This window comes from Dendropsophus ebraccatus, unplaced genomic scaffold (genome assembly GCF_027789765.1).
Source record: "Dendropsophus ebraccatus isolate aDenEbr1 unplaced genomic scaffold, aDenEbr1.pat pat_scaffold_1406_ctg1, whole genome shotgun sequence".
NCBI lineage: Eukaryota > Metazoa > Chordata > Amphibia > Anura > Hylidae > Dendropsophus > Dendropsophus ebraccatus.
The window spans coordinates 11055-36790 of record NW_027208826.1 but is presented as its reverse complement, the minus strand read 5'-3'; the positions used below and the strand labels follow the sequence as shown (position 1 = coordinate 36790).

Below are 25736 nucleotides of genomic sequence, written 5' to 3'. Positions count from 1 at the left end.
ATTGCTGTACAGAGTGCAAAGGAGTCTGATAACAGTGAGTATTTGTCTTAAAGGGTTACTGTCATTTATAATCTCAGTTCTTCCGCCTGTGTTAGGATATTCTCTCCATGTTGGGCAATCACTTGTTATTGTTATAGAACAGACTCATGCCCAGCAGATTATATTGCTTGCGGTCTGTGTTCGGACCGCCAGCGATGAGGAGAATGAGCTCCCGGCGTGAGAGTTTGCCAGAACTCCCGTAGACTTCTATGGGAGTGTTAAAGTCTGACCTGGGAGAGGAGAGAGAGCGTGCGCTAAGCTGCGCTTCTCTCCACTCGTTCTCCCTATTACTAGAGGTCTGAACACCTCGGACTGCCAGTGGTATAAACCTTTGAAATACTAAACTAAATCCAGCAGCACAACTGAAAAACCAAGGCTTCTACATGACACCATTCACACACGGCTACTGCTATGGTGGCAAAGATGAAAAGAAGCTCTTGGCATATAGTTTGATCAAAGTATGCCTCCCATCCACTGCGTAGAAGCCTCCGTCCCTTCTGATATGTGCACTCGGCCTATCTGCTCGGTGTCTTTTAAGTGATGCATGGTCAGGTCTCAACCCACCATGTGTGCCTATGTGGATGCCCAGGAAAGGTGATACTTAGAGACCTATCCTACAAGAAGCTGCTTCTACGCAGCGGATAGGAGGCATACTTTGAACAAACTGTGCCAAGAGCTTATTTTCATCTTGCCAAGCATAGCAGTAAGCTTGTGTGAATGGTGTCATGTAGAAGTATTGTTTTTTCAGTTGTGGTGTTGGCCTTAGTTTAGTATGTGTGTGAATACTGGCCAACCCAACTTGCACCTGAGTTTTTATGCCATTGGAAGTGATGATTAGGTTTTGTGTGTTAGAAACTTTTTATATGTTTCTGACGACAGATACACAAGTTAAATTACTAAAATTGTTATATATTATTTTCACTTATATTTTTCTCTCAAGCTGTTGCTGCTATCTATGAAAACATCAAGAGCACAGATCAATTAGTGCAAGTAGCACTACATGTACAGTGAATGAGAGCAGCGTTGAAGAAAAAGAGCTTGACACGGTATCTTTCATTTTTTTAAACTAGAGAAGAATCAACTTTTCAAATGTTTGCAATCTTTTTTGGCCAAACCTGACAAATCAAAATTGAGTCTGTCTGAATTGAACCCAAAATAAACCACAATAAATCAGCTAAACTGAGTAAGTAAATACTTCCCTGTCCTGGCACTGATAGCTGTGGATATGCATTGAGGACCTTCCTTTGCACATGTGAAGCTGGACCTCCAGGGTCTGCAATGTTTGTTGCTTGACTACAGCACATGCATGAAGCCCTAGTCATTCACAGCTGATGGCAGGAGCGAAGAGAACTCCCATTAGGACAGTTAAGTATTCTCTCTACTTTTTCATGGTCCCTGTTTTGTTCGATTCTGTTAGCTACATAGAATATCATTTTCTCTGTGAAATGGTGTCTTGTGTCCTTCCCCCCCCCCCCCCCCCCCCCCCCTCCATATATACAGGTTTATTAGTGGAGCTGTCTGATAGACGGTTCCATAACTATGTACATTGTTAACCCTAAAAAAGCTAACAATAAACCCAACTATTACCCTGGTGCCACCTGCTTTCAGGGGTACCACCAAGAGCTGGATATTGTCCGGCCCAGAGCATCAAAAATAAGACTCTGGGGCAGCTGTGAGCTGGTATTAGGGTGGGTAGGGCCAGTATATATGGCTATTCTCATACTGGCTTTATTAGGTTATTGTTTCCTTGTTTGTATCTGGCTGGTTATCGAGATGCTGGGGGACCACACTTGATTTAAAAAAAGAAAAAAAATTATAAAAAGTGCGGGATCTGATCACCTAGCATCTCCTTAACCAGCCATATCAAAACAAGGCAACAGCAACCTAATAAAGCCAGGATTTGAAAAGCCATAGATACTGGCCCTCCCCACCCAACAATCGCAGCCTGCAGCTAACCCAGTACCAGAGCATTTTTGATGCTCTGGACTTGACTGTGCCCAGTTCTTCCAGGTACCCCTAGCAGCAGTGGATACTGGGGTATTATTGTGGGTTAGTAATGTAACAGTCAATTAGCCAACTCCATTACTTATCCATTATATGTGAAAAAAAGGAGGAGTTTTTACTCACCGTAAACTCTTTCTCGTAGTCTTCATTGGGGGACACAGACACCATGGGTATAGGCTGCTGCCACTAGGAGGCTGACACTAAGAAAAAACAAACTAAGTCGGCCCCTCCCAGCAGGCTATACCCGCCACTGGCACTGAGCTAATTCAGTAGTGAAAAAGCAGTAGGAGGAGCCGAAACAAACATAAAGAAAAACAGTCCACACTCAAAATCTGAAAACACAGGCCAACAGGCAACCTTAAAACAGACAGAGGGTGGGTGCTGTGTCCCCCAATGAAGACTACGAGAAAGAGAGTTTACGGTGAGTAAAAACTCCTCCTTTCTCGTGCGTCTTATTGGGGGACACAGACACCATGGGACGTCCAAAAGCAGTCCCTTGGGTGGGAAGAGACAGAGTGGAGCTAAGAAGAGGAAGAAGCCACTGCCGCCTACAAGACCTTGCGGCCCAGACTCGCATCGGCCGATGCAAACGTGTCCACACGGTAAAACCTCGAAAAGGTGTGCAGCGAGGACCACGTGGCGGCCTTGCAGATTTGAAGAGCTGAGGCCCCATGACGGATGGCCCAGGAAGCCCCAACCGAACGAGTCGAGTGAGCTGCAATCCGGAACGGGGGCGACTTACCCTTACTCCGGTAAGCCTGAGCGATGGCGGAGCGGACCCAGCGGGCCAGGGTCGCCTTAGACGCCGCTGACCCCTTTCGAGGGCCTTCCGGGATGACGAAGAGTGAGTCCGAGTGCCGAAGAGACTTTATCCTGGAAAGATAGATGCGCAGGGCGCGAACCACATCCAGTTTGTGGAGCGCGCGCTCCCTTGGATGAGAGGGGGCCGGGCAGAAAGAGGGAAGAACAATATCTTTGTTGAGGTGGAAAGGGGAAACCACCTTGGGCTGGAAGGAAGCCACGGGCCTAAGCACCGCCTTGTCCTGGTGCAACACCAGCAGGGGAGGACGGCAGGAAAGAGGTGCCAATTCCGAAATCCGCCGGACAGACGTAACCGCCACCAGGAAAACCACCTTAAAGGACAAGATAGCCAAAGGTACATCTCGGAGGGGCTCAAACGGAGGAGACTGCAAAGCATCCAGGACAAGGTTCAGATCCCACGGGGGAACTGGGTGCCGATAAGGAGGTGCAATGTGCGCCACCCACTGGAGAAAAGTCCTGGGGGAATTGACTTGGGGAATTGACGCCAAGGGTCTCTGGAAAAAAACTGAAAGGGCAGAGACCTGGCCCTTAAGAGAGCTCAGGGATAAGCCAGCGTCCAGGCCTGCCTGGAGGAAGGCAAGGAGTCGCGCCAGAGAAAAAGGAAGTGGTGGCGCAGAACAGGCCTCACAATGACGGAGGTAGGCCCTCCAACAACGATAATAAATCTTCGCCGATGCAGGCTTCCGGGCCCTGATCATGGTCCTGATGACCGCATCAGAAAAACCGCGTGATTTCAGAATCCAGGTTTCAACAGCCACGCCGTCAAACGTAGCGTGGCTAAACGCGGGTGGCAGAGTGGTCCCTGAGTGAGAAGATCTGGCCGGTCTGGTAGACGCCAGGGGACGTCGGCGGCGAGGTTCACGAGATCCGTGTACCAGGCGCGCCGTGGCCAGTCCGGGGCCACGAGGATTACCGGAACTCCTTCCGACTTTATCTTTCTCACCACCCGCGGCAGAAGCGGGAGAGGAGGAAAGATGTAAGGGAGGCTGAACCGATGCCAGGGAATCACCAAGGCGTCCGAGGCCAGAGCCAGAGGGTCCCGCGTCCGGCAGACGAACTTCGGCAGTCTGTGGTTGAAGCGAGACGCCATCAGATCCACATCCGGTGTCCCCCACCTGTGACAGATCTGGGAGAACACCTCGGGATGCAGGGTCCATTCCTCTGGATCCACACGTGCACGACTCAGATAGTTGGCCATCCAATTGTCCACACCCGGGATGTGAACAGTGGACAAGGCAAGCACGGTCTCCTCCGCCCAGGAGAGGACCAGCACCACTTTCATCATGGCGGCCCTTGCTGCGGGTCCCGCCCTGATGATTCACATAAGCCACTGCAGTGGCGTTGTCTGTCTGCACCCGAACGGGTAGACCGCGGAGCTGTGTCTGCCAGTGCAGAAGGGAGAGACGAATCGCCCGCAGCTCGAGGATGTTGATGGGGAGGCAAGCTTCCTTGGACGACCAGGTTCCCTGAACCGTCAGATCGTTCCAAACCCCTCCCCAGCCCTGCAGGCTGGCATCGGTGGTCAAGATCTGCCAATGAATGGGAAGAAAGGAGCGACCCAGAGAGAGGCTCGGAGACCGCAGCCACCACTGAAGGTCTCGACGGAGGCGAGCCGGTAGTGTCACCCTCCGATCTAGAGAGGGGAGTGACCTGTCCCACCGTGACAGCAGGAAGAGCTGCAGGGGACGGGAGTGAAACTGGGCAAAAGGGATCGCCTCCATAGACGCCACCATCTTCCCCAGAACCCTCATACAGGAGCGTATGGACACAGGGCGGAGGCTGCAAAGAGCTCTGATGTCGACCTGAAGGGACTGCAACTTTTCCTCTGGAAGGAAAACGCAGGCCTGTACTGAGTCCAAACGCATTCCCAGAAAAACAATGGACTGGGCAGGGATCAGGGAGGACTTGGGGCGGTTGAGCAGCCAACCGAAGCGTGAGAGCGTATCCAGGGTGATATGGAGGCTCTCTAAATTCTGGTCCTCGGATGGGGCTTTGACGAGTATGTCGTCCAAGTAAGGGGTTACTGAGACACCTCGAGCCCGAAGAAGAGCCATGACAGCCGCCATGGTCTTCGTGAAAACCCGCGGAGCCGAAGCCAGGCCGAACGGGAGAGCTACGAACTGATAATGCTCTTCCCCCTACTGCAAAACGCAGGAAATGTAGATGAGGAAGAAAAATCGGCACGTGAAGATACGCGTCCTGAATATCCACTGAAGAGAGAAACTCGCCCGGCTCCAGAGAAGCGATCACAGAGCGCAGGGACTCCATCCGGAAATGAGATAGTCGGACATGGCGATTCAGACGCTTGAGGTCTAGAATCGGACGTACCGAACCGTCCTTCTTCGGAACCACGAATAGGTTCGAATAGAACCCGCGGAACCGTTGAAGAGGAGGGACGCGAACAATCACTCCCTTTGAGAGGAGCGAAAGGATGGCCTGGAAAAAAACGGCCGCCAGGACAGGGGACCTGGGGGGACGAGAAAGGAAAAAACGATTGCGGGGAACGGAAACAAACTCTATCTTGTAACCTTGTGAGATCAGTTCTCGCACCCAGGCGTCCTGAACATGCGCAAGCCAGACCTCCTGGAACAACAGGAGGCGGCCGCCCACCTGAGGAGATCCGGGTGGGGGAGAACCTTCAGGAGGAGGAGGGCTTGGAGGTGCCAGGCTTAAAGGGGGGGCGGGAGGCGGCAGATCGCGCCTGCCAGGAAGAACGGTTCTTGGAGAAACCGGACCTTTTGTTCTGAGGGGCCGCAGTTTTCCCGGAGTGAGATGGTGGGAGCGACCGAAAGGAACGAAAGTAGCCTGGCTTGCGACGGGAATCCTGACGCTTGGGGCGCTGCTGGGGAAGATTGGTACTCTTCCCCCCCGTGGCATCGGAAATTATGTCATCCAGACGCTTCCCGAAGAGATGAGAGCCCACAAAAGGAAGACTGGTGAGAGAACGCTTGGAAGCGTTGTCAGCCCGCCACTCACGAAGCCACAAAGACCGGCGAATGGCCACAATATTGGCCGACGCAAAAGCCGAGCAGGCTGCAGCGTCCAGAGAAGCCGAGCAGAGGTACTGAGCCGCGTCCTGAATCTGTTGGGCGAGGTCGGCTAAGTCCTCGGCCGATACGCCAGAGGTAAGGCCGTCCCTCAGTTGCTTGGCCCACACTGAAATGGACTTAGACACCCAAGTGGAAGCAAGTGTGGGTAGGAGAGAGGAGCCGGAGGCCTCAAAAGCTGACTTAGCTAAGGACTCGGTGCGTCTGTCAGTGGAATCCTTAAGGGACGACTCATTGTCCAGCGGAAGGGTCGTGACCTTGGTCAACCGAGAGATCGGGGGATCCACTGAAGGTGGACCTGACCAGCGAGACACAAGGTCTTCAGGGAAAGGATAAAGAACCGACAAGTGTTTAGGCTTTGAGAAACGCTTGTCTGGGGTCTTCCAAAATTTGGAAAACAGGTCATCAAATTCCTTGTGACTGGGGAAAGAGCTGCGGACACGGTGGCCGCTTTTATGGAAAAAGACCTCATCAGAGGGCGATGGGTCCGGTGAATCCTTCAACTGGAAGGTATCGCGGACTGCGGCCACAAGGCTGTCCACAGTGGAAGCCGCAGGGGAAACATCCTCAGGATCAGAGTTGGAAGCAGACTCAGAATCCGACAGATCTCCAGGCGAATGAGATTGTCTGTTAGGAGAGAGATGCGTAGGGGCCAGGCTAGTTCCAGGGGAGCCAGAGGAAGAGCGAGAAGAGGCACGGCGAGGACGCTTGTGGGAGCGGGATTGGGCAGGCGCTGAAGAAGAAGGCAGACAGGCGATCAAGGGCGGCTGCCACAGACTGAGAGAACTGAGCCATCTGCGACACTGACTGGCAGAGGGAGCGCGCCCAGGCCGGGGCAGACTCCTCAGACTCCGGTGGGGGGTCCTGAGCAGGGGACAGAGACGAACAGGACTGCATGGAACAAGCAGTGCAGATAGGCTGAGAGTGGCCAGAAGCAGATTTAGTGTTACAAGACGTACAGAAATAGTAGTTAACAGAGGAAGGAGGAGGATGCTGGCGGCGTGAGGATTCAGATATTGAATCAGACATAATGAAAAAACTAAATATATATATATATATATATATATATATATATATATATTAGTAAGAAAAAACCAGCCAGCTAGTGTATTCTTCAGGCAGTCAGCTGAGAAGTAACCAAACCTGCAGAATAACAGAATACACACAGTGAGAAACTCAGAACAGTAACCAGAAAACAGGCATATAGTCCCAGAGAGACCTTACCAGGAAAACAAATCCGGAAAATGGCAGAGGTCCGGTCAGAGCACAGAACGGCTGCTGAGGCAGGATGGGCAGAAGAAACCTGGCCAGGAAAAAGCAGGCTGGGGTAGTAGTCCCACGGACTGAGGACTCTTGCCGACCGTGGAGCTGCGCAGTCTGCAGGCTGCCGTACCGACCGGGCTGCACAGAAGCCGCGTCACGTGCGTGGTGACGTCAGGCGTTGGCCCGCGCGGGAGAAGAAGACCGCGCGCGGGAAATTCAAAAAAGGACCAGGAGGAAGGAAGGAGCGGCGCGCGCATGAGAAGAGGCCTCGAACCGGACGTCACGGACCGGATCCCGGAAGTTGCGGTCCGTAAGAAAAAGGAGGCCCCGCGCCCGGCACCTGAAAGACCGGTATCCCGGTACCCGACCCCCGCATGCTGTGACGGCAGGAGGACCGGAACGCAGCAGGGGAAGAAAAAACTCGGGGAACCCGGGAGCTGGGAGGTGCATGGGGAAGGGGGGCGGGCGGAAGATAGACAGGCCGCAGGAGGGGACCGGGGACCCGAAAAGCCCATGGGAGGGGGAGAGAGAGAGAGCAGGGGAGGCATATACTTACCCCTGATGCTGACTCCCACGGATCTTCTGCCGGCACTGTGCCGCGCTGCCGCGCGCAACTTTGGGAGGCTGGGCGGGCAGGGGCTGGCAGAAACAAGTCCGCATTAAGGAGCAAACAGACAGCAGGCTAGTCTGTGTCCTGGGCGCTGGGTCCGGCCGGTGGCAACCTAGGGTAAACAGCCCCTTTCCAGTTAGGTTCTGTGCCCTGGTTGCATAAGGGGGGGATCAGGGCGAGTCTTTAGTGACCCACCGTGCCCCGACCTGTTAGGAAGAAAAAGTAAACAATTCAAAGAAAAAAACAAGCAGAAACTGGTCTGGAGTAACCAGACCTGCGTCTGCCTCCTACTGACACTAAGCTAAACTGAATTAGCTCAGTGCCAGTGGGCGGGTATAGCCTGCTGGGAGGGGCCGACTTAGTTTGTTTTTTCTTAGTGTCAGCCTCCTAGTGGCAGCAGCCTATACCCATGGTGTCTGTGTCCCCCAATAAGACGCACGAGAAAATATACATGACATAAAAACTTCAATATTGTAAAGAACAATGGAGTTCTTTTACCCACGTATCGTGGCAGGCGCCTTAAGTTCAGGAAAAAGATGCTGTATCAGAGTTTAATTATAAGATACATTGCTCTCTTTATTGAATATAATCCGACAATGCATTTTGTGGTAAAACCACTTCATCAGGTCAGGTGGATTGTGTTCCATCCATTGTGCACATGACCGCTCTGCTTATCTATGGCCGGAATAACTAGGAATGATTTATATGACCTAATAATTACCAGCCTGACAGAAGCATCAGGAACCAGACAGTGCTGGAAACTGGAGGGGAAGATTTTTAATTATGTATTTTATTAATTGCTGTCTGACATTTAGTTTTTAGAGCCAAAAGTCTGTTAAAAAAATCATCTTGAATGCCATAAGCTAATGATATTCTCTACCTAACATATATCATTTTTTATAACAATGTATTCTTAGGAATCGGCACATCAGTATGACACACATATGTTGCAAACATTTGACACCTTACAAAGTGCCATGCAAGCAGTCAGTGACTATGAAGAAAATACAATATCAAACTTTGTTGTGTTGGAGAAAAAGAAAAACTTTGGGAATGAAGGTAAATTGTCACTGCATAAACATTTTTTTTTTTTTTTTCCCCCTGTGGCATACCTGTTTCCCTTTGTTAAAGGCTAACTGAATTCAGTTCCCTGTTCTTTCAATTATTGTTGAGACATTCTCTCCATGTTGGGAGGTTGCTGTTGTTATGGACCTGAGTTATACCCAAAGGGTGTGAGTCTGATGCACAGCAACCGCTCAATGTGGAGAGAATGTCTCAACGTTGGGTGTAAGAACAGGGAGCTGTTGGAATAATAGCTAACCTTTAAGGGTTGTCACATGAAAACAAGTTATCCACTAGGCTGTATCTTTGTTATTGTGCGGGGTAGGACTGCTGGGACACCAATTGATCTCAGAATGGATTATCTAAGCTATTTGCTTGAACAAAGCAGTAAACACATGTGTGCACAGCCGCCGGAAATGGCCAAAGCAGTACTGTATTAAAAATGTTATGAATGGCTAATATGCCAATTGGTATGTTACCTTTTTTCCTCCTGGGACATATTCAATGTACTTCTCAAATTATACTATTTTGAAATTAAAAAAATATATATTTATATATTTTAACTCATTAAAGGTTAAAGGGGTAGTGCGGCGCTAAGAAATTATTCACAGAATAACACACATCGCAAAGTTATACAACTTTGTAATGTGTTATGTCTGTGAATCGCCCCCTTCCCCGTGTCCCCCCACCCCCGCATGTGTACCCGGAAGTGTGTGGTGCATTATACATTACCTGATCCGTGTCGCGCCGGCCGCCATCTTGTGCCGCAACGTCATCTTCGGCCGGCCGGCGAAGCTCTCCGATCTTCCCGAGTGCCGGCCACCCTCAGCCACGTCATCTGATGCTCAGACACGATTGGCTGAGCATAAGTGTGCTCAGCCAATCGCGGCTGAGCTGCTGATGTCGCGGTCGCGTCATCAGCCGCGATTGGCTGAGCACAGTTATGCTCAGCCAATCGCGGCTGAGCATCAGATGATGCGGCAGAGGGCGGCCAGCATTCGGGAGAGTGGCAGCTGTCCGCCGGCCGCCCGAAGAAGACGTCACAGACTCAAGATCGGAGACGGTGGTCGGCACGTGACAGGTGAGTATAGCGCACCACACTTCCGGGTACACGGGTGGGGGTGGTGGGACATGGGGAAAGGGGGCCATTCACAGACATAACATACATTACAAAGTTGTATAACTTTGTAATGTGTGTTATTCTGTGAATAATTCTTTACCGCCGCACTACCCCTTTAAGTACACAATGTGAAAACTATTTTCTATTCTTTGCACTTATGCTTGAAAACACTTTCTCAATAAAACATTTACCTATTGTGTAATTGCTTCCTTTATCTCTAAAGTCAGAACTAGTTTACTTCAGGAGAGAACATAGTCTGCTAACATTTAAAATGACTTCTGACCATGAAAATTTGACATTTTAATCTGTTTATAAATCTGGTTAGATGTTAGGTAAGTAAATTAGCTCTGACCTTAGAGATAAGAGAAGCTGCTTCTTTGTGACCATAGCATAGTCATCTGATGAAATATTGCATACTAAATATGAAGCCATAGTGTAATGCTGTTTCTAATTGCTTCTTATTCCTAAAGTCAGAGCTAGTTAACTTCAGGAGAGAATTCAGATAACTCATGGCCAGCTGAAAATTGTCATTTTAATCTACTTATAAATTTAGGTTAGAAGTTATGCTGCGTTTACACAGACAGATTTAGCTGACAGATCTTTGAAGCCAAAACCAGGAACAGACTATAAACAGGGATCAGGTCATAAAGGAAAGACTGGGATCTATCCTCTTTTCAAATCCATTCCTGGCTTGGCTTCCAAAATCTGTCTGATAAATCTTTGTGTAAACGCACCCTTATGCTGGGTTTACACGGAACGATTATCGGGCGAATTTTCGCGATAACAATCGCATTGAGCGATAATCGTTCTGTGTAAACCCAGGAAACGATCAAGTGATGAGTAAAAAATTGTTCATTTTGATCTTTCAACATGTTCTTAAATCATCGTTCGTCGTTCGCTAAAAATTCGCAGATTTTCAAAGATTCAAAGATTTTTCCCTATGTAAAAGATGGGCTTAAGCGATGTTAAAAACTATCGCAATAACGAATTTTCTTACGAATCTTCTAACGATTTTTCTGTGTCTAAACGCTGATCGTTATAAAAACCAAATCGTTGCTTCAAAATCGTTAATCGTTCGATTGGGCGAATTATCGTTCTGTGTAAACCCAGCATTAGTCTGTTAAGTAAACTAGCTCTGACTTTGGGGTTAAGAGAAGCAAATCTTAAGACTTGCTGCTTCTTTATATCATAAGTGCAAAGCAGGACTAGTATGCGTTTCATGTGTGTCAATAGCATATTAAATGTTGCATCCGGGGGCTAGGTTCACACTATGTAACTGTGCGGCTGTATTTTTTATGCGGCTGTAAATGTGCGGATGAAACTCCGGCCGTGGGAAAAAATAGACATGCGGCTGAAAACATACGGTCATTTACTTGGAAATCTGGTTCAACTAAAAATAACAAATAAAATCTTAAGAAAGTGATGCAAACACCTCTGGATGCATCTGGGAAAGCAGGGAAACAGTTTATATGAATCGCTATTACCGGGGTTTGCGATCCTCTGCAGTAATGCCGATGTCTCTCATGGTTAATCTATTAAAATAATAAAACACATTTTCGTTGTAATAGAGTCCCTTTCGTTGTTCAATAATTAAATTTAAACTAATCCATCATTTTGCAATTAAATATACTGTTAAAATAAATAGATATATAAATAAATGTATATTTATATATATATTTTTTTTTTTTGGACAGTATATTTAATTGCACAATGATGGATTCGTTAGAATTAAATTATTGACCAACGAAAGGGACTTTATTACAAAGAGAATGTGTTTTATTAATTTAATATATTAACTATTAGAGGCATCGGCATTCGGCATCATTGCTGGCTATTTTTGAAGTACTCCGTACCGACCGCCTGTCAATCCTCGGCCGCATGTCCAGCCGCAAACAATGGTCTTGTTCATTTTTTACGGGTCCGTTTACGATCGGGCCGTAGATTCATACATAGTGTGCACTGTGCAGCCGTATATACTATACTTACCAGCGTACGCATGAACCACCAAAAATACCGCCGCACAATTACAGCCGCAAATACAGCCGCACAGTTACATAGTCTGAACCTGGCCTAAATATGAAATCATAGTGTAACACTTTTTTTTTAAAACTTATTTTTATAGCATGTCCCGTAAACTCTGCATTCAAAATACATTGGTATGGACCAGTTGTAAATAACATATCTATCGTTGACTTTACTGGGGTCCCTTACACGATCGTAGGAAGAAAAGTCCTAAATTGTCACCTCGGTAAAGATTTAGCTACCTCCCAAAAGAGCCGATATGCTGAAAAGCAAGCTATAACCCAGGTAAGTTTCTAGAATTGTTTTCATACCATGGTGTGTTGTTTATTTTTATTTATTTATTTTCATTTATTTATAATAAATTAGTGTGCATATAATTTAATATGTAAATTATGTATGTGACATTTTGTTATTAACTGTTTTTGTTTTGTTTTTTTTCTCTCTTCTTTTTTGCCTTCCCCTTTCCACCCACCATTATAAATCACCATTATTTCAATTTCTGGAAAAGGGTATTGTTTAAGTAATAAGTACCTTTAGTACAGCTGTCATTTAAAAACATTAAGGCTATGTTCACACAACATCTTTTCATCTGTTTAAAATTACGTCCGTCATTTTGAGGCTAAAATAACGGACGTTATTTAGCAGCCTGACCTCCCCTTAGTGCACTGACTGGTGTTTGTACATTATACTAGTTTGGAATTACTAATTGGACTTTGGCAGTGGCTTAATTGAAAAGTCCATTGAATTTAATAGTAAAAACGGTGACAAAAGGAAAACTGTGCATGAACTACAAATAAAAAACGTCCACTGTTTGCAAAAGACGTCCTAAAATAATGATCATGTTCATTATTTTGACGCCCGCTGCAAAAACGTCCGTTATTGAATACGCTGTGTGCGTTGGATGTCCGTCTTCCCATTGACTTCAATGCATTGCATTGCAGTCAGTTAAATCTTGTCAAAAACTGACGTTATTTTAAATATGAAAATCGGACGCCTTTTTAATATTTTTGACGTGTGAACATAGCCTAAGGCTATATTCACACTCCTAATTTACGGCCGTAATTGGCCAAGTAATGGCCGTTTTATGGCTGAAAAAGGCTCAAACTGCAGTTTTTGGCCTTTTTTTGAGCCATTTTCGGCCATAACTTATGAGTGTTAATGCTGTCTTAGTCCTAAATCTATTATCAACAGATCTAAATTCAATGTAACTATGCCAATCATAATTTTGTATTATGCAAATGCTGTTCCAGCATTAATGGTTTATAGAAATTAGAACCTGTCCTTTATTATGCTTGTTGAATGTTTCCTCTTCAGAAATTCTTACTACTTTTAACAGCAATTATTTCCAAGAATCAATCCAGTTCACATCTATTCCTTTCCTCATTGTGATTGTGCCTAAAAAATTGGCTGATTATTGGCATACACAATCATTCTGTTAATTTTCTGGCCCTGCAATAAGACTTTCGAACAAGTAATTTTTTATATGATCACATCTTTTAACGCCAACAGAATCATTGGTTGGCAGCAATTCCCATGTGTGAGTGGCTGCTCAAGTGATCCAGTGCTTGTTCCAGGGCCGTGGAAGTCTGTAAGCCACAACTCTTAACTTCTCTATTTTATCAGACACTTAGTCCGACACCTCTATGTTAATGGGGGCACAGACTCCTGCTCCGACTTGTCTATGTTGTCAGGTACAGACTCCTCCCACTTCTATACAATCCTGACTTCACTATTTTATCCGACTCCAACTCTGACACCTCTATTTTATCAAACACCGAATTCTTTTTTTTTTTTGTCAGGTACTGACTTTGTCAGCCACCAACTCCTTTATTTTTCTATTAGAGTCCAACAGCTCTATATTATCAGACACCAACTACTCTATTTTATCAGGCACTGACTCCGACTTTATTTTGTCAGGCACCAACTCCTCTCTTTTTATGAGCCAGCGACTACAACTCCCTCCCCTATTTTCTCACGCTCTGACTCCTCTATTTTCTCAGGCACAGATGGCTTCATATAAGTAATCAGAGAACTTAGAGCATAAAACATCACTTTTATTACTGTACTCCATGACTTATATTTCACAACACTGGTTTGTTCCTTTTGCAGTGAAGAATGATCTGCTCTAATGCAAGTGCTGATCAACTTATAGATAAATGCACCTTAAATCACTATTTGTAAACCATAGAAGTGGATTTTGAGCATCAGTAGAGGGGGTAGGGAGAGAGCATTACAATATCAGCTGTCTGGTCCGGATGTTGCTACCAACGTGATCATGTCTCTAATTGGTGCATTGGAAACTTTAATTTTATTACATTGCCTGGTCCTGATCTTTTCCACTCACCTCCCTTCTCGTGTAGTTTCCTTTCCTCCCCCCTGCACTGTTCTTTACCATAACACCCCTACAACAGATTCTAATAAAACTTGGGAAGCACATCCACACATGAACTGAAGGCCACACATGAACTGAAGGCCACACATGAACTGAAGGCCACACATGAACTGAAGGCCACCTTTTATGGATTTGAAAGGTAATACATATTTTTTTTTCCTGTCAAGCTACATAAATTAAGTATTGTTTTAGGCTATAAGGCAATTTTCATTCAGCAGTTTTAGTTACATATTACCTCATTTGACTTGTAGCCTAATGGTGCGTTTACAGACATTTATCTGACAGATCTTTGAAGCCAAAGCTAGAAATGGATTTGAAAAGAGGAGACATCAGTCTTTATTTTATGAACTGTTTCCTGTTTATAGTCTGTTCCTGGCTTTGGCTTCAAAGATCTGTCAGATAAATCTGTCTGTAAACACAGCATAAGGCAGTTGTATGCATAGCTATAGCATTTATTTAAAAGGTTTTGCGCAAGAGTTTTGGATTTTTAAATATTGATAAAATATTTATTTATATCAATGTCTAATAATCAAATTGTAGTTTATAACTTTATTTGTTTCTATAGTTAATGGCTTTCTTTCATGTCCTTACAATTCTGTCTTGCTACATGGCCAGCCTTTTAGCAGGAGTAACGCTTATATATTTTAGTGTATCTTGTTTGTGTAGTAAATATATTTACTTTCTTATAATTTAAGACTGAAGATCATCATTTTGTCAGACACAGACAACTTTACCAGTGTACAAAAAAGATGGACTGCGCAGCAAAAATTTATATTTATCATTTTCTTACTTTTCCGGATTTTCAGGTTTGTACGCATCCTTGTCTCCTTTTTAGTAGTAGTCATACTTTAAACAATAGAATAATTTCTAATGTTTAAATTTAAGGTCAAAGTTTGCATATTAAAGGGGTTTTCTTAAAGGCCAGTTTTGTGTGTAAATGTTCATTAATGTAGTAAAAATAATTTTTGTTGACAGATAAAGAAAAACAGTGAGTGGCATAGAAAAAATGCATCGAAGAAACTAAAAAATTGTGTCCAAAAGGAGAATGCAAAAGGAGTTCACAGCTATGTTGTTTTATTCCCAAAGATCTCTGATCACAGCAATCATCCCATAACTGGAGAGGTATACTTAAATATATTTGTTTTATAGTTCTAGATATACCTGTCTTGGTGTTAACATGGGCTCAGAATCTGACCCCACACGATCAGTGGTGGTGGTATACGCAGCTAGGTGCCACCACTAGAGTTGGTCAGTTACGTGCTGCACAGTATAAATCTGCGATCTTCTCTGCTCTGGATCGCTCTGTCAGCCTTGCTTACACAGCGATCCAGGAAAGTTCTGGGATTCCTATGGGACACCGATCTAGAATTTTGCTGTATCGCAATGATTGCAGATTTATGCTCTGCAGCACGTACCGCTCCAACTCTGGACATCACTACTGCGCAGAGTTGTGTAACACATTAGGTGCTACAGCCAGTGAGACTGCAGCATCTAAAGGCCGCACTGGTTTGGGGGAGAAGTGCCCACTGTCAGTGATCAGTGACAGGACCCAACTGTTGCATATTGCCCAACCTGCTGCCAACTCATCACACTGGAGCTGCAACTGCAGCATCTAAAAGGGTGGGTGAGGAGATCGGTCCCGTCTCCCCCAAAGGCTATCAGCGATGTCATACACAGCTGGACACAAACTGTAATTGGCAAGGCCCATTATGTGCACTTTTGCCAACAACCTGGTGATTAACAGCTGCCTGCCTACACACAATATAGGCTGAAAAATACCAATTATGAGTTTCCATGTAGGGGTTTTCTGTTTATGGATGTGTTTAATGGGTGATTACCCATATCACCCATTAAATGGAAGCACAGCCTCAGTGGTTTGTGATCAGAGTTAGCGTGCGTGATCCTGAACAGGCTTATGGAGATCATATCATAAGTCCTTGTGTCCCTGCACCCCCCCCACCCCCACCCCCTCCCAACGGCCTGTACCGCTCCTCCCTGGGTCAAAATAACAAACAGCTGTTCTCACCCGGTCCGCTCCATGCGGTTTGTCTGTTCCGGTGACTTCTGGGACTCCGGTATATTCCCACATTCTGCACTTTCAGCTCTCGGGCTGTTTTTTTTTTTTAATCAGGTTCTTTGCTAGAATAACCAGAACTGCGTATATAAACACACAGCCTGACAGCCGGAAGGGCCGAATGTGCATATACACTGGGGACTGGAAGTCCCCGAAACAGGCAAACGGCACGGAGTGTGCTGGGTGAGAACAGCTCTTTATTTTTACCTGGGGGTGGGGGAAGCGGTGCAGGTCGGGGGAGGTGTGGCAGTATGCTGTATGCAGAATGCAAAAATTATATATATTTACATACATACTATATTTATTTTGTCAGGCGGCTAACCTACGTGAAAAGATCGATCCTCGAGTACAGAAAAAAATCACAGAGTTGTATCGCGCTGGTATCCGAAAAAAGAGTGAACTTAGAAGACTGATTGAACATTTCGTAAACAATGAGATATTTCTAGGATTGGATGTTCCTGAAGGCTCTCGAAGGAGATTCTTCCCAACTCGCAAAGATATTTCTAATGTAATTGGTCGATCTAAGCATCTTGGTCATGGATCTGTACTTGACCAAAGTATGCTTGTTCAGCTTGTGGACAAATGGAAAATGGATGACCCCTCCTGTAGCATATTTGTAGGCCTCATTCCAGTGAGGAATCAAAGGAAGAAATACATTTTTTATTCTTATACCAGGCTGAGTGGCAAAAAAAACTACTTGTTCGTTATGGAAACCAAATTACTTTGCTGGATGCCACGTACAGAACAACAAAGTACGCACTTCCCTTGTATTTTCTGTGTGTGAGGGCAAATGTTGGTTATGCTGTGGTAGCAGCATTTGTGACTCAGCATGAAAGAACCAATAGTATTCTGGAGGCATTGAAAATGATAAAACTGTGGAATGAAGCTTGGAAACCATCATCCTTTATGCTTGACTTTTGCCTTGAGGAAATAAATGCAATTGAACAAGTATTTCCAGGTATGTATGTGTACAGATAAAAGGATGGTGATTAGGGATGAGTGGAATAGATGGGCGTGCGACTTTTCATACCACATGCCTCGATCACTCCATAATTCTAACCCGACATGTATGTAGGAACGCATTCCTTGAATTTCCCTAGGAATGGCAGCTTTCCCTGCTATTTCCTGGGAGAATCTAGGGAAGGTGTTCCTACATACACATGTCAGGTTAGGATTATGAAGTGTGTGGTATGAAAGTTGCATGCCCAATGATGTATTCCGTTCATCCCTAGTGATAGTTCACGCTTAGGCAGCAGTTTAATTCCGTCTAACTTAGGATAGCATAACATTAGGTTACATAGGATAATAAAGCCGATCTTAAGCCAGGCAAACGTCCATTATCACAAGATTGATTTGGCCAATCTGCAGTGTTTTTTGTGAAACCAATTGTACTTTGCAATGACAGGCATTATTTTTCCAAAATATATGCTGCGAAACCTGAAAAAAATCATTTGTTTTGATTTCGGGGAGTTTTGCATTTACGCCGTTCGCCCTGGGGTAAAACTGACTTGTTATGCATGTTCCTCAAGTCGTTACGATTACAACGATATGTTACGTGTATAACTTATTTTATTTGATGGCTTTTAAAAAAATTCTAACCATTGTTAACAAATATATGCTCCTTAAAATCGCCCTATTCCCAGGCTTATAGCGCTTTTATCCTTTGGTCTATGGGGCTGTGTCAGGTGTCATTTTTTGCGCCATGATATTTACTTTCAATGGGTACCTTGATTGCACATATACGACTTTTTGATCACTTTTTATGACATTTTTCCTGGATTTGATGCAGCCAAAAAATGCGCAATTGTGCACTTTTGATTTATTTTGCGTTTTATGCAGTTTACCGTGCAAGATCAGGAATGTGATAATTTAATAGTTCTGGCAATTACGTGCGCAGCGATACTAAATGTTTGTTTATTTATATTTATAAAATGGGAAAAGGGGTTTGATTTGGACTTTTATTAAGGAAGGGGATTTTTTATTAAATCCCCCTGGGGGACTTGTATATACACAGCATTGATCTCATAGATCACATCGCGGGGGGAGATATGAAGTATAAAGCACTTCAGTGCAGCTTTCATTTTGACAGCTGCATTGAAGTGCTTAATTAGCTGGCGCGGCATCGGGACCAGCATCGGCTAATAGAGGCGCTTCCCGGCTGCAGATGACAGCCGTGAGCGGTGCCGTTCAGTGTGAATGTACGTAATAGTTTTCAACTATAAATGTGTTTATATTCGGTATTTTTCCCTTTTTTTCTTTATTTGTAGATGCAGAAATTTTTCTCTGTGACTTTCACCGTGAAAAAGCCTGGACAGAGTGGCTTAATAAAAAAGATCATGGAGTTCATAAGCGTAAAAAAGAAATTCTTGCACTTATGCGGAATGTAGCCTTGACAACCAACAAAGAGGAACATGAGAGAGCCTTGAAAACGTTAACAAGCTCTCCAATCTGGAAGCAGTCCAAAATGTTGAGGCAGTGGTTTTCTCAAAAATGGTTATCAGATATAAAGGTATTTTTTTTTCTATATAATTTTTGCAATTTTGTTGTGATGTGTTTTAAATGTAATTACAACAAATAGATGTACTGCTTTATAAGGCCACATTCACACGTCCGTGTCAGTTTTTACTGTCAGGAAATCCTGATCAGGAGACCTCAAATGTCATCAGTAAAGTATCAGGATTTCCTGACAGTAATCCGTTTTTACCATCAGGAAAAACCTTCAGGAATTCCTGATGGGCGGCGTGGAGCTGATGTCCGGTCTGTTGTCCGGGGGGGAAGCTGATGTCTGTGGGGGAGGGGGTGCAGGGGTGCTAGTGGTTGCGGGGCTCTCAATCATCTGGAATCACGGGCACTTTCCTGATGTACATCAGGAAAGTGCCCGTGATTCCGGCGCTCCCATAGACTTCTATGGGGGCGTCTGGGCCGGAATTGCGGATAAAAATGGGACATGTCCTTTTTTTCCCGGATCTATTTTCCAGAACGGACACCGTTCCAGAAAAATCCGGAAGGGTGTCCGTGACTAAAGTCTATGGGTCCGGAAATCCATCCGGATCTCCTGATGGGGAAATCCGGATGGTTTTTCCGGACGTGTGAAGGGGGCCTAAGGGTAGAGAACAAAACTTTTCACTTTAAAACTGGGTGAAGGAATTTAAGTTTTTCAATGTTCTTTTCAGAAATGGGCTCACATTTACCGAAAAGGAACCCAAGTAATCATTATAAACACAAATAATGGTTTGGAACGCCAACATGAAACTCTAAAGTACTCCTATTTGGATGGCTACAAAAACTGCACATTAAGCGAAATGATTGGGGTCCTTCACCACAGATTCTTTCCAGATACCTTCAAAAAGTGAGTATTTTTTGATTGGGTGTGAATTTGTGAATGTTGTCAACTTTAGTGGGATGTTAGCCATTGTTGCCTTTAAACTATTTTATCAGACATTTATGGTGTACAGTTATGCTCAGCCAATCACGGTGTGTGGATTGTCCCATCATGCCTGCAGGCTCACTCAGGCTTAACGGCAGTGTTACTCAGTTTCCCTGTGAACATCTAACCATGATGTCACTGGGAATGTCGCCTTTCCCTGTGAAATCCTGTGCAGATGTTCGCAGGGAATCTGTGAGTAACACTGCCGTGCAGCCTGACAACCTGAGCCATCGCCGATGCCTGCAAATAGCGTATCACAGGCATCGCGGTAGGATCTCTAATTTGTAACTATTGGCAAAGTATTCAAAATAATTTGAAATCCACCACAGGGGGTTTGAAGAGTTACCAAAAACTGGACCTAAAATGCTGTAATTTAGTTTATGAATAATGTTTAAGGTGTATTGATTTGTGAAGCACAGGGCACACAGATCTTACAACTTGAGATGAGCGGAAAGTTCCGTTCTGCCTGTGACATCCATATTGCGGTATTTGCGTTTGCTCAGTAATCCTGGCCGTGAGTGTTCCTGGCAGCTTTACAGGGAACCTTCGGTCAGGATTTCACTGGGAATGTGCTGCCATTCCTAGTGAAGTCCTGACAGAGGTTACCTGGGGTGCTCCCGGGAACACTTGTGGCCAGGATTACTCGGTGAGTGCCGATGCAGAATAGTATGTTCTGATCATGTACTTACAACTGCAATGTGATGTATATAATATCTTTAATCTGTTGGGCCTCATTTATCAAGTGTATGATAGCCAGACAGTCTTTGTCCATAGCAAACAATCACTGCAGTTTTGATTTCTTAAACTGTTTTGTTAAATTGGAAGCGGAGTTCATTGGATGCTATGGTCAGTCTGTCATTTAGACATTCTCTTGATAACTCAAACCCATGGTGTTTTTTCTTTAAAACTCCTGAGATTTCCTGAAAATCTTTAAATATAACAGAGTACCTTTTTTTTAGGTATATGGAAAAGAATTTGAGAAGCTGTGGACATTATCGGAAATATGCAGTAAGTGTGCCACTGTTCTTGAGAAACCGTCCTCAGGAATTTATTAAACACACAATGCAACGCTACTTCTCTAGCTTGGATGAGACACACGTTTTGGAGAAAGATGAGCAGAATGGGGTTTTTAAAGTAAAAAGTGAATCTGAAAAAGACCTGATTTATACAGTTACATTGGGTGGTGAGATGCCAGCCTGCGAATGCAAGGACTGGCAGAGGTACCTGATGCCTTGCAAACACATGTGTGCCATTTTTCGACTCACTGAATACAAGTGGGAAAAATTGAACCCTACTTACAGCCTAAACCCACTCTTCCTCCTTGACTCGGAGTGCTTTAAAAACATTCTAGAACTAGATCTTGGAACAGACTTTGAGCTGCTGGACACTAGTAAATGTCCAAGTTTATATGCACTTTCTAATACATTAATAAAGAGCTTGCCTCCCCGTCGAAGAAAGAATCGAAATATTTTAATAAGGGTCTGCAGTCAGTATCTGAAACAGCTGCAGGATTTGGTCTTTGTTTCAGATGAGGAATATCTAACGGAGTTATCTGTTACTTTGAAAGACCTGGTTGCAAAATCATGGGAGAAGGCACCCAAGGATCATGGATTAATGCTGCAAGACATTACCCCAAAAATTGTAGTTCAGACAATTAAGGATCTACCACAAAGACAGTATGGTAAATCCAAGCAGCCAGACTTGAGGAGATTTGGTTTGCAGGCCGATAAAATGAAAGAGGATGTGTGGGAAACTCTGCCTGATTCAGATGAGGCAGAGGTGTTTACCACAGAAATAACACAATCAATTTGGGTTACTGTGAGCAAGTTTCGTTTGAGTATGAAAGATAGGGAGGTAATAACAAAAAATGAATGGTTAGATGACCATTTAATAAATGCATGCCAGTTTTTGCTCTCCAAAAGGAGAGATGAGGTCTCTGGTTTCATTGACTCAGCTGTAATGTCCCACACAGAGGTACCATTGTTGGACTGTAATGAAATCATACAGATCCATCATGTTGGCGCTCACTGGCTGGTCTCTCATAGATTGAGAAAAGACGTCACAATCTATGATTCAATGGCAGTAACCACCTTTTCCGACAGTTTGAAAAAACAAATAATCAAACTGTATAAACCTTTATTTGATGGGGAGAACGAAGTTCTAAAAGTGAAGAGCATTTGCTGTCAGAAGCAAAAGGGTGCCAGTGATTGTGGACTCTTTGCGATAGCAAATGCCCTTGCCTTATTGGAAGGGATCAATTTGAAGAAGATACAGTTTATTCAGGCAGATATGCGCCCTCACTTAGTGTCCTGTCTAGAGAAGGGGCAACTTGTTATGTTCCCTTATGTGACCAGAGGAAGCAGAAAAATATATATACAACAAATAATACTGACAACATTGTGCACATGTCACATTTACCAACACGGAGAGCCCATGGTGGAATGTTCAAAATGCAAGTGTTGGTACCACTTCTCATGTGTCAGCCTTGATAAGGATGACAAAAGGGTAAAGACAAAGAGAAAATTTTATTGCGATCTCTGCACTAAGTAATGCAGTTGCTTTTTTAACTTTGTTAAAAAGTCTTCACTAGAAAATGAACCCAGCGCTGCCTGGGTATAAAGTGTCAGTGTGTTAATTAGATTTGTTCTAAGGGGCCCAGGAGGCCAATCTAAAGGTATTTGTTTCATTTGAGTTAATCAGTGGAATTAGTGTATACTTGTAGTGCATAGTTGGAGGGGTTATGTATACCTACAGTGTATAGTTTTTAGGGGTCCCGCATATCTGTAGTGCATAGTTAGGGGGTGGGGGGCTGTATACCTATAGTGTATAGTTGGTGAAGGTCCTGTATACCTGTACTGTATAGTACGGGGGTCCTGTATACCTGTAGTATACAGTTGGTGCTGTATACCTCTAACATATAGTTTGTGGAGGTCTTGTATGCTTGTAGTTTATAGTTTGAGGGTCCTGGATACCTGTAGTCTATAGTTGGTGGAGGTCTTGTATACCTGTAGTACATAGTTGGAGGGGGTGCTGTATACCTGTAGTGTATAGTATAGTTTGGGGTCCTATATACCTGTAGTATACAGTTGGTGGGGGTACTGTATGCCTGTAGTATAGACTTGGTTGAGGTCATGTATACCTGTAATGTATAGTTTTGGGGTCCTGTATACCGGTAGTGTATAGTTTGGGGTCCTGGTCAGGTCTGTTATGGCAGTGTTATCCAGTCACAGTATGGTGGTATTGAACAGGTCTGGTATGGCAGTGTTATCCAGTCACAGTATGGCGGTATTGGTCAGGCTTGGTATGGCTGTGTTATCCATTCACAGTATGGTGGTATTGGTCAGGTCTGGTATAGTGGTGTTATCCAGTCACAGTATGGCGCTATTGGTCAGGTGTGGTATGACATTGTTATCCAGTCAGTGTGGTGGTATTGGTCAGGTCTGGTATGACAGTGTGATCCAGTCACAGTATGGCGGTATTGGGCGGTGTTAAATGTGACGTCTGGAGCTATTATCTACCTATCCTGATGCTAATTAGTGAGTGAGGATGGGGCATCTCCAGGTTTAGTGCTTAGTGCAGCAGCAGCTGGTAATACTGCACTGTATACATGTACTGTATAGATGGAGTAGAGGGGGTCCTGTATATACATGTACTGTATAGATGGAGTAGGGGGTCCTGTATATACCTGTACTGTATAGATGGAGTAGTGGGTCCTGTATATACATGTACTGTATAGATGGAGTAGGGGGTCCTTTATATACATGTACTGTATAGATGGAGTAGGGGGTCCTGTATATACATGTACTGTATAGATGGAGTAGGGGGTCCTGTATATACATGTACTATATAGATGGAGTAGGGGGTCCTGTATACATGTACTGTATAGATGGAGTAGGGGGTCTACCAGTTATTTCTGTGGATCTGTTGTGAGGCAGCTGGCCCTAGCAACCATTCACATGGTTGCTAAGGCTCCCAACTGCCATTTTCTCTGGGCAGCTGCAGCTAATTATATCACCTGTGTGTGCAGTGTGGAGATTTTCCCATTAATTTCTATGGGGCGCTCTTTCCCCTCCCCTCCTGTACATCTGGCGGGGACGGGACCTTCGCAATAACCTTCCCGGGCACCTAATGTATTTGTGTGCTAAATTTGGGGTCAAACTGTTCAGGGGTTTGGAAGTCTATATGGGACAGACTGACTGACAGACCTTTCATTTTTTATGATATAGGTAAAAATGTCCAAAAAGCACTTTAAGGGTGCCTTCACACCTACCGTATCGCAGTAGAAAATCCGCTGCGGATTTAACTAAATGAATGAACACAGCATTAAATACGCACTGTCAAATGCGCTGCGGATCCGTAGCAGATTTGTAAGTGCGGATTTAGTGCTGTGTTCATTCATTTAGTTAAATCTGCTGCGGATCCGCAGCGGATTTTCTACTGCGATACGGTAGGTGTGAAGGCACCCTAAGGGTATATTCACACGAACTGACTCGCAGCGAGATTGTCGCTGCAAGTCCGGCAGGTCCTGGCAGTTCACACACACTACATACTTGCTGCGGTCTAAACGACCGCAGCGAGTATGTAATTCTGCCGCCCTGAACCCCTTCTGCTCCCGCCCGGCTCCCCTGCTCTGTATACATTACCTCTCCTCGCTGCACGGGTCTGGCATCCTGCTCTCCCATCCGGCCAATCAGCGGCTGGGCAACACACTGGCCGGACGGGAGAGCAGGACGCCGGACCCGTGCAGCGAGGACAGGTAATGTATACAGAGCGGGGGAGCAGAAGGGGTTAAGGGCGGCAGAATTACATACTCGCTGCGGTCGTTCAGACCGCAGCAAGTATGTAGTGTGTGGGAACTGCCAGGACCTGCGGGACTCGCAGCGACAATCTCGCTGCGAGTCCGTTCATCTGAATATACCCTTAGGGTAGCTTCAAACGTACCGTGTCACTGCATTTTTGCTGCTTTTTTTTTGTTGCTTTTTTTTTGTTTGTTTTTTTTTTACCTGCGCGTTTGATTTTCACATGAAAATCATGTGAAATCAAAATGCGCATGTAAAAAATGCAGCGTTAAAAACTCAGCGATACGGTATGTCTGAAGCTACCCTAAAAAGCAAACATTGTTGCACAGTTGAATGACAAGTTTGTTTTTTGTTTTTTTTTCTTTCAGTATTTATATTTAGAAATGCAAGTTTATTATCTGTAGACCCTTCATGGTCTGTTTACTGTTAATGTTTAAAACAAAAAAGTGTGTATGTATATATATATATATATATTAAAATTTGTATAATGACTGTCTCTCGACTAATTCTTTTTGCAGTTACAATTAGTGATGAGCAACTTGGCATAACAAATTGCCCTTATGAATTTGGTTGACAGGTGCTTCTTAACACCTTGTGCTTTCAGTATTCCAATCCTTGGTAAAGTCTGGTATGATAAATCAATTGGGCTCAATCCCTGGAGAAGTCATACCAGACTTTACCAAGGATTAGGAGAATGCTTATGATATATCCTCCCCTCTCTTAAGGTCCTCTGGCATCCAATGTCTGCACTGACTAAAAGGTTACAGCTCGGCTGTCAGGTATCACTGCTGTATTTCTATCAGACACTGAATGACAGAAATTGACTAAGGAACAAAGTTTCAATACATACAACATTGTCAGCGTGCAATGTTTGATGCTAGTAGACCAGAGGATGAGAAAATAGGAAGATTTCCATAGTAAATAAAAGTAACACGTTAAAGCTAGCAGGACAAAGGGAAAAAATTGGTCAAAATGTACAGAGATGTGACCAGGCTCGGACTGGGCCACCGGGCAGCCGGGGGTTTCCCTGGTGGGCCCCTCCCCCTTCCTGCTTG

At 44.6% G+C, this 25736-nt stretch overlaps 2 protein-coding genes across 2 annotated transcripts; both read left to right on the top strand.

Moving 5' to 3' along the window:
* Positions 1-1025: 1025 nt before the first annotated feature.
* On the top strand, positions 1026-17239 carry LOC138775210 (calcium-responsive transcription factor-like). Its single transcript, XM_069955848.1, has 6 exons — positions 1026-1085; positions 8703-8844; positions 12090-12274; positions 15077-15187; positions 15357-15503; positions 16769-17239. Exons 2-6 carry the CDS (start codon positions 8730-8732, stop codon positions 17237-17239), a joined length of 1029 nt encoding a protein of 342 aa, XP_069811949.1. The 5' UTR covers positions 1026-1085; positions 8703-8729.
* Positions 17081-24215, top strand: LOC138775209 (uncharacterized). Its single transcript, XM_069955847.1, has 4 exons — positions 17081-17413; positions 18723-18964; positions 19629-19804; positions 20842-24215. The coding sequence occupies exons 1-4, from the start codon at positions 17320-17322 to the stop codon at positions 22430-22432; spliced, it is 2103 nt and encodes a 700-aa protein (XP_069811948.1). The 5' UTR covers positions 17081-17319; the 3' UTR covers positions 22433-24215.
* The last annotated feature ends 1521 nt before the right edge of the window (positions 24216-25736 follow it).

Excerpts from the sequence above, each read along its gene's own strand:
- LOC138775210 (XM_069955848.1), top strand. The coding sequence starts at position 8,730 with ATGTTGCAAACATTTGACACCTTACAAAGTGCCATGCAAGCAGTCAGT. Across the intron at positions 12,275-15,076 it reads AAAAGCAAGCTATAACCCAG|ACTGAAGATCATCATTTTGT; the intron begins GTAAGTTTCTAG and ends TTATAATTTAAG. Across the intron at positions 15,188-15,356 it reads TTACTTTTCCGGATTTTCAG|ATAAAGAAAAACAGTGAGTG; the intron begins GTTTGTACGCAT and ends TTTTGTTGACAG.
- LOC138775209 (XM_069955847.1), top strand. The coding sequence starts at position 17,320 with ATGATAAAACTGTGGAATGAAGCTTGGAAACCATCATCCTTTATGCTT. Across the intron at positions 18,965-19,628 it reads AATGGTTATCAGATATAAAG|AAATGGGCTCACATTTACCG; the intron begins GTATTTTTTTTT and ends TGTTCTTTTCAG. Across the intron at positions 19,805-20,841 it reads TTTCCAGATACCTTCAAAAA|GTATATGGAAAAGAATTTGA; the intron begins GTGAGTATTTTT and ends CCTTTTTTTTAG.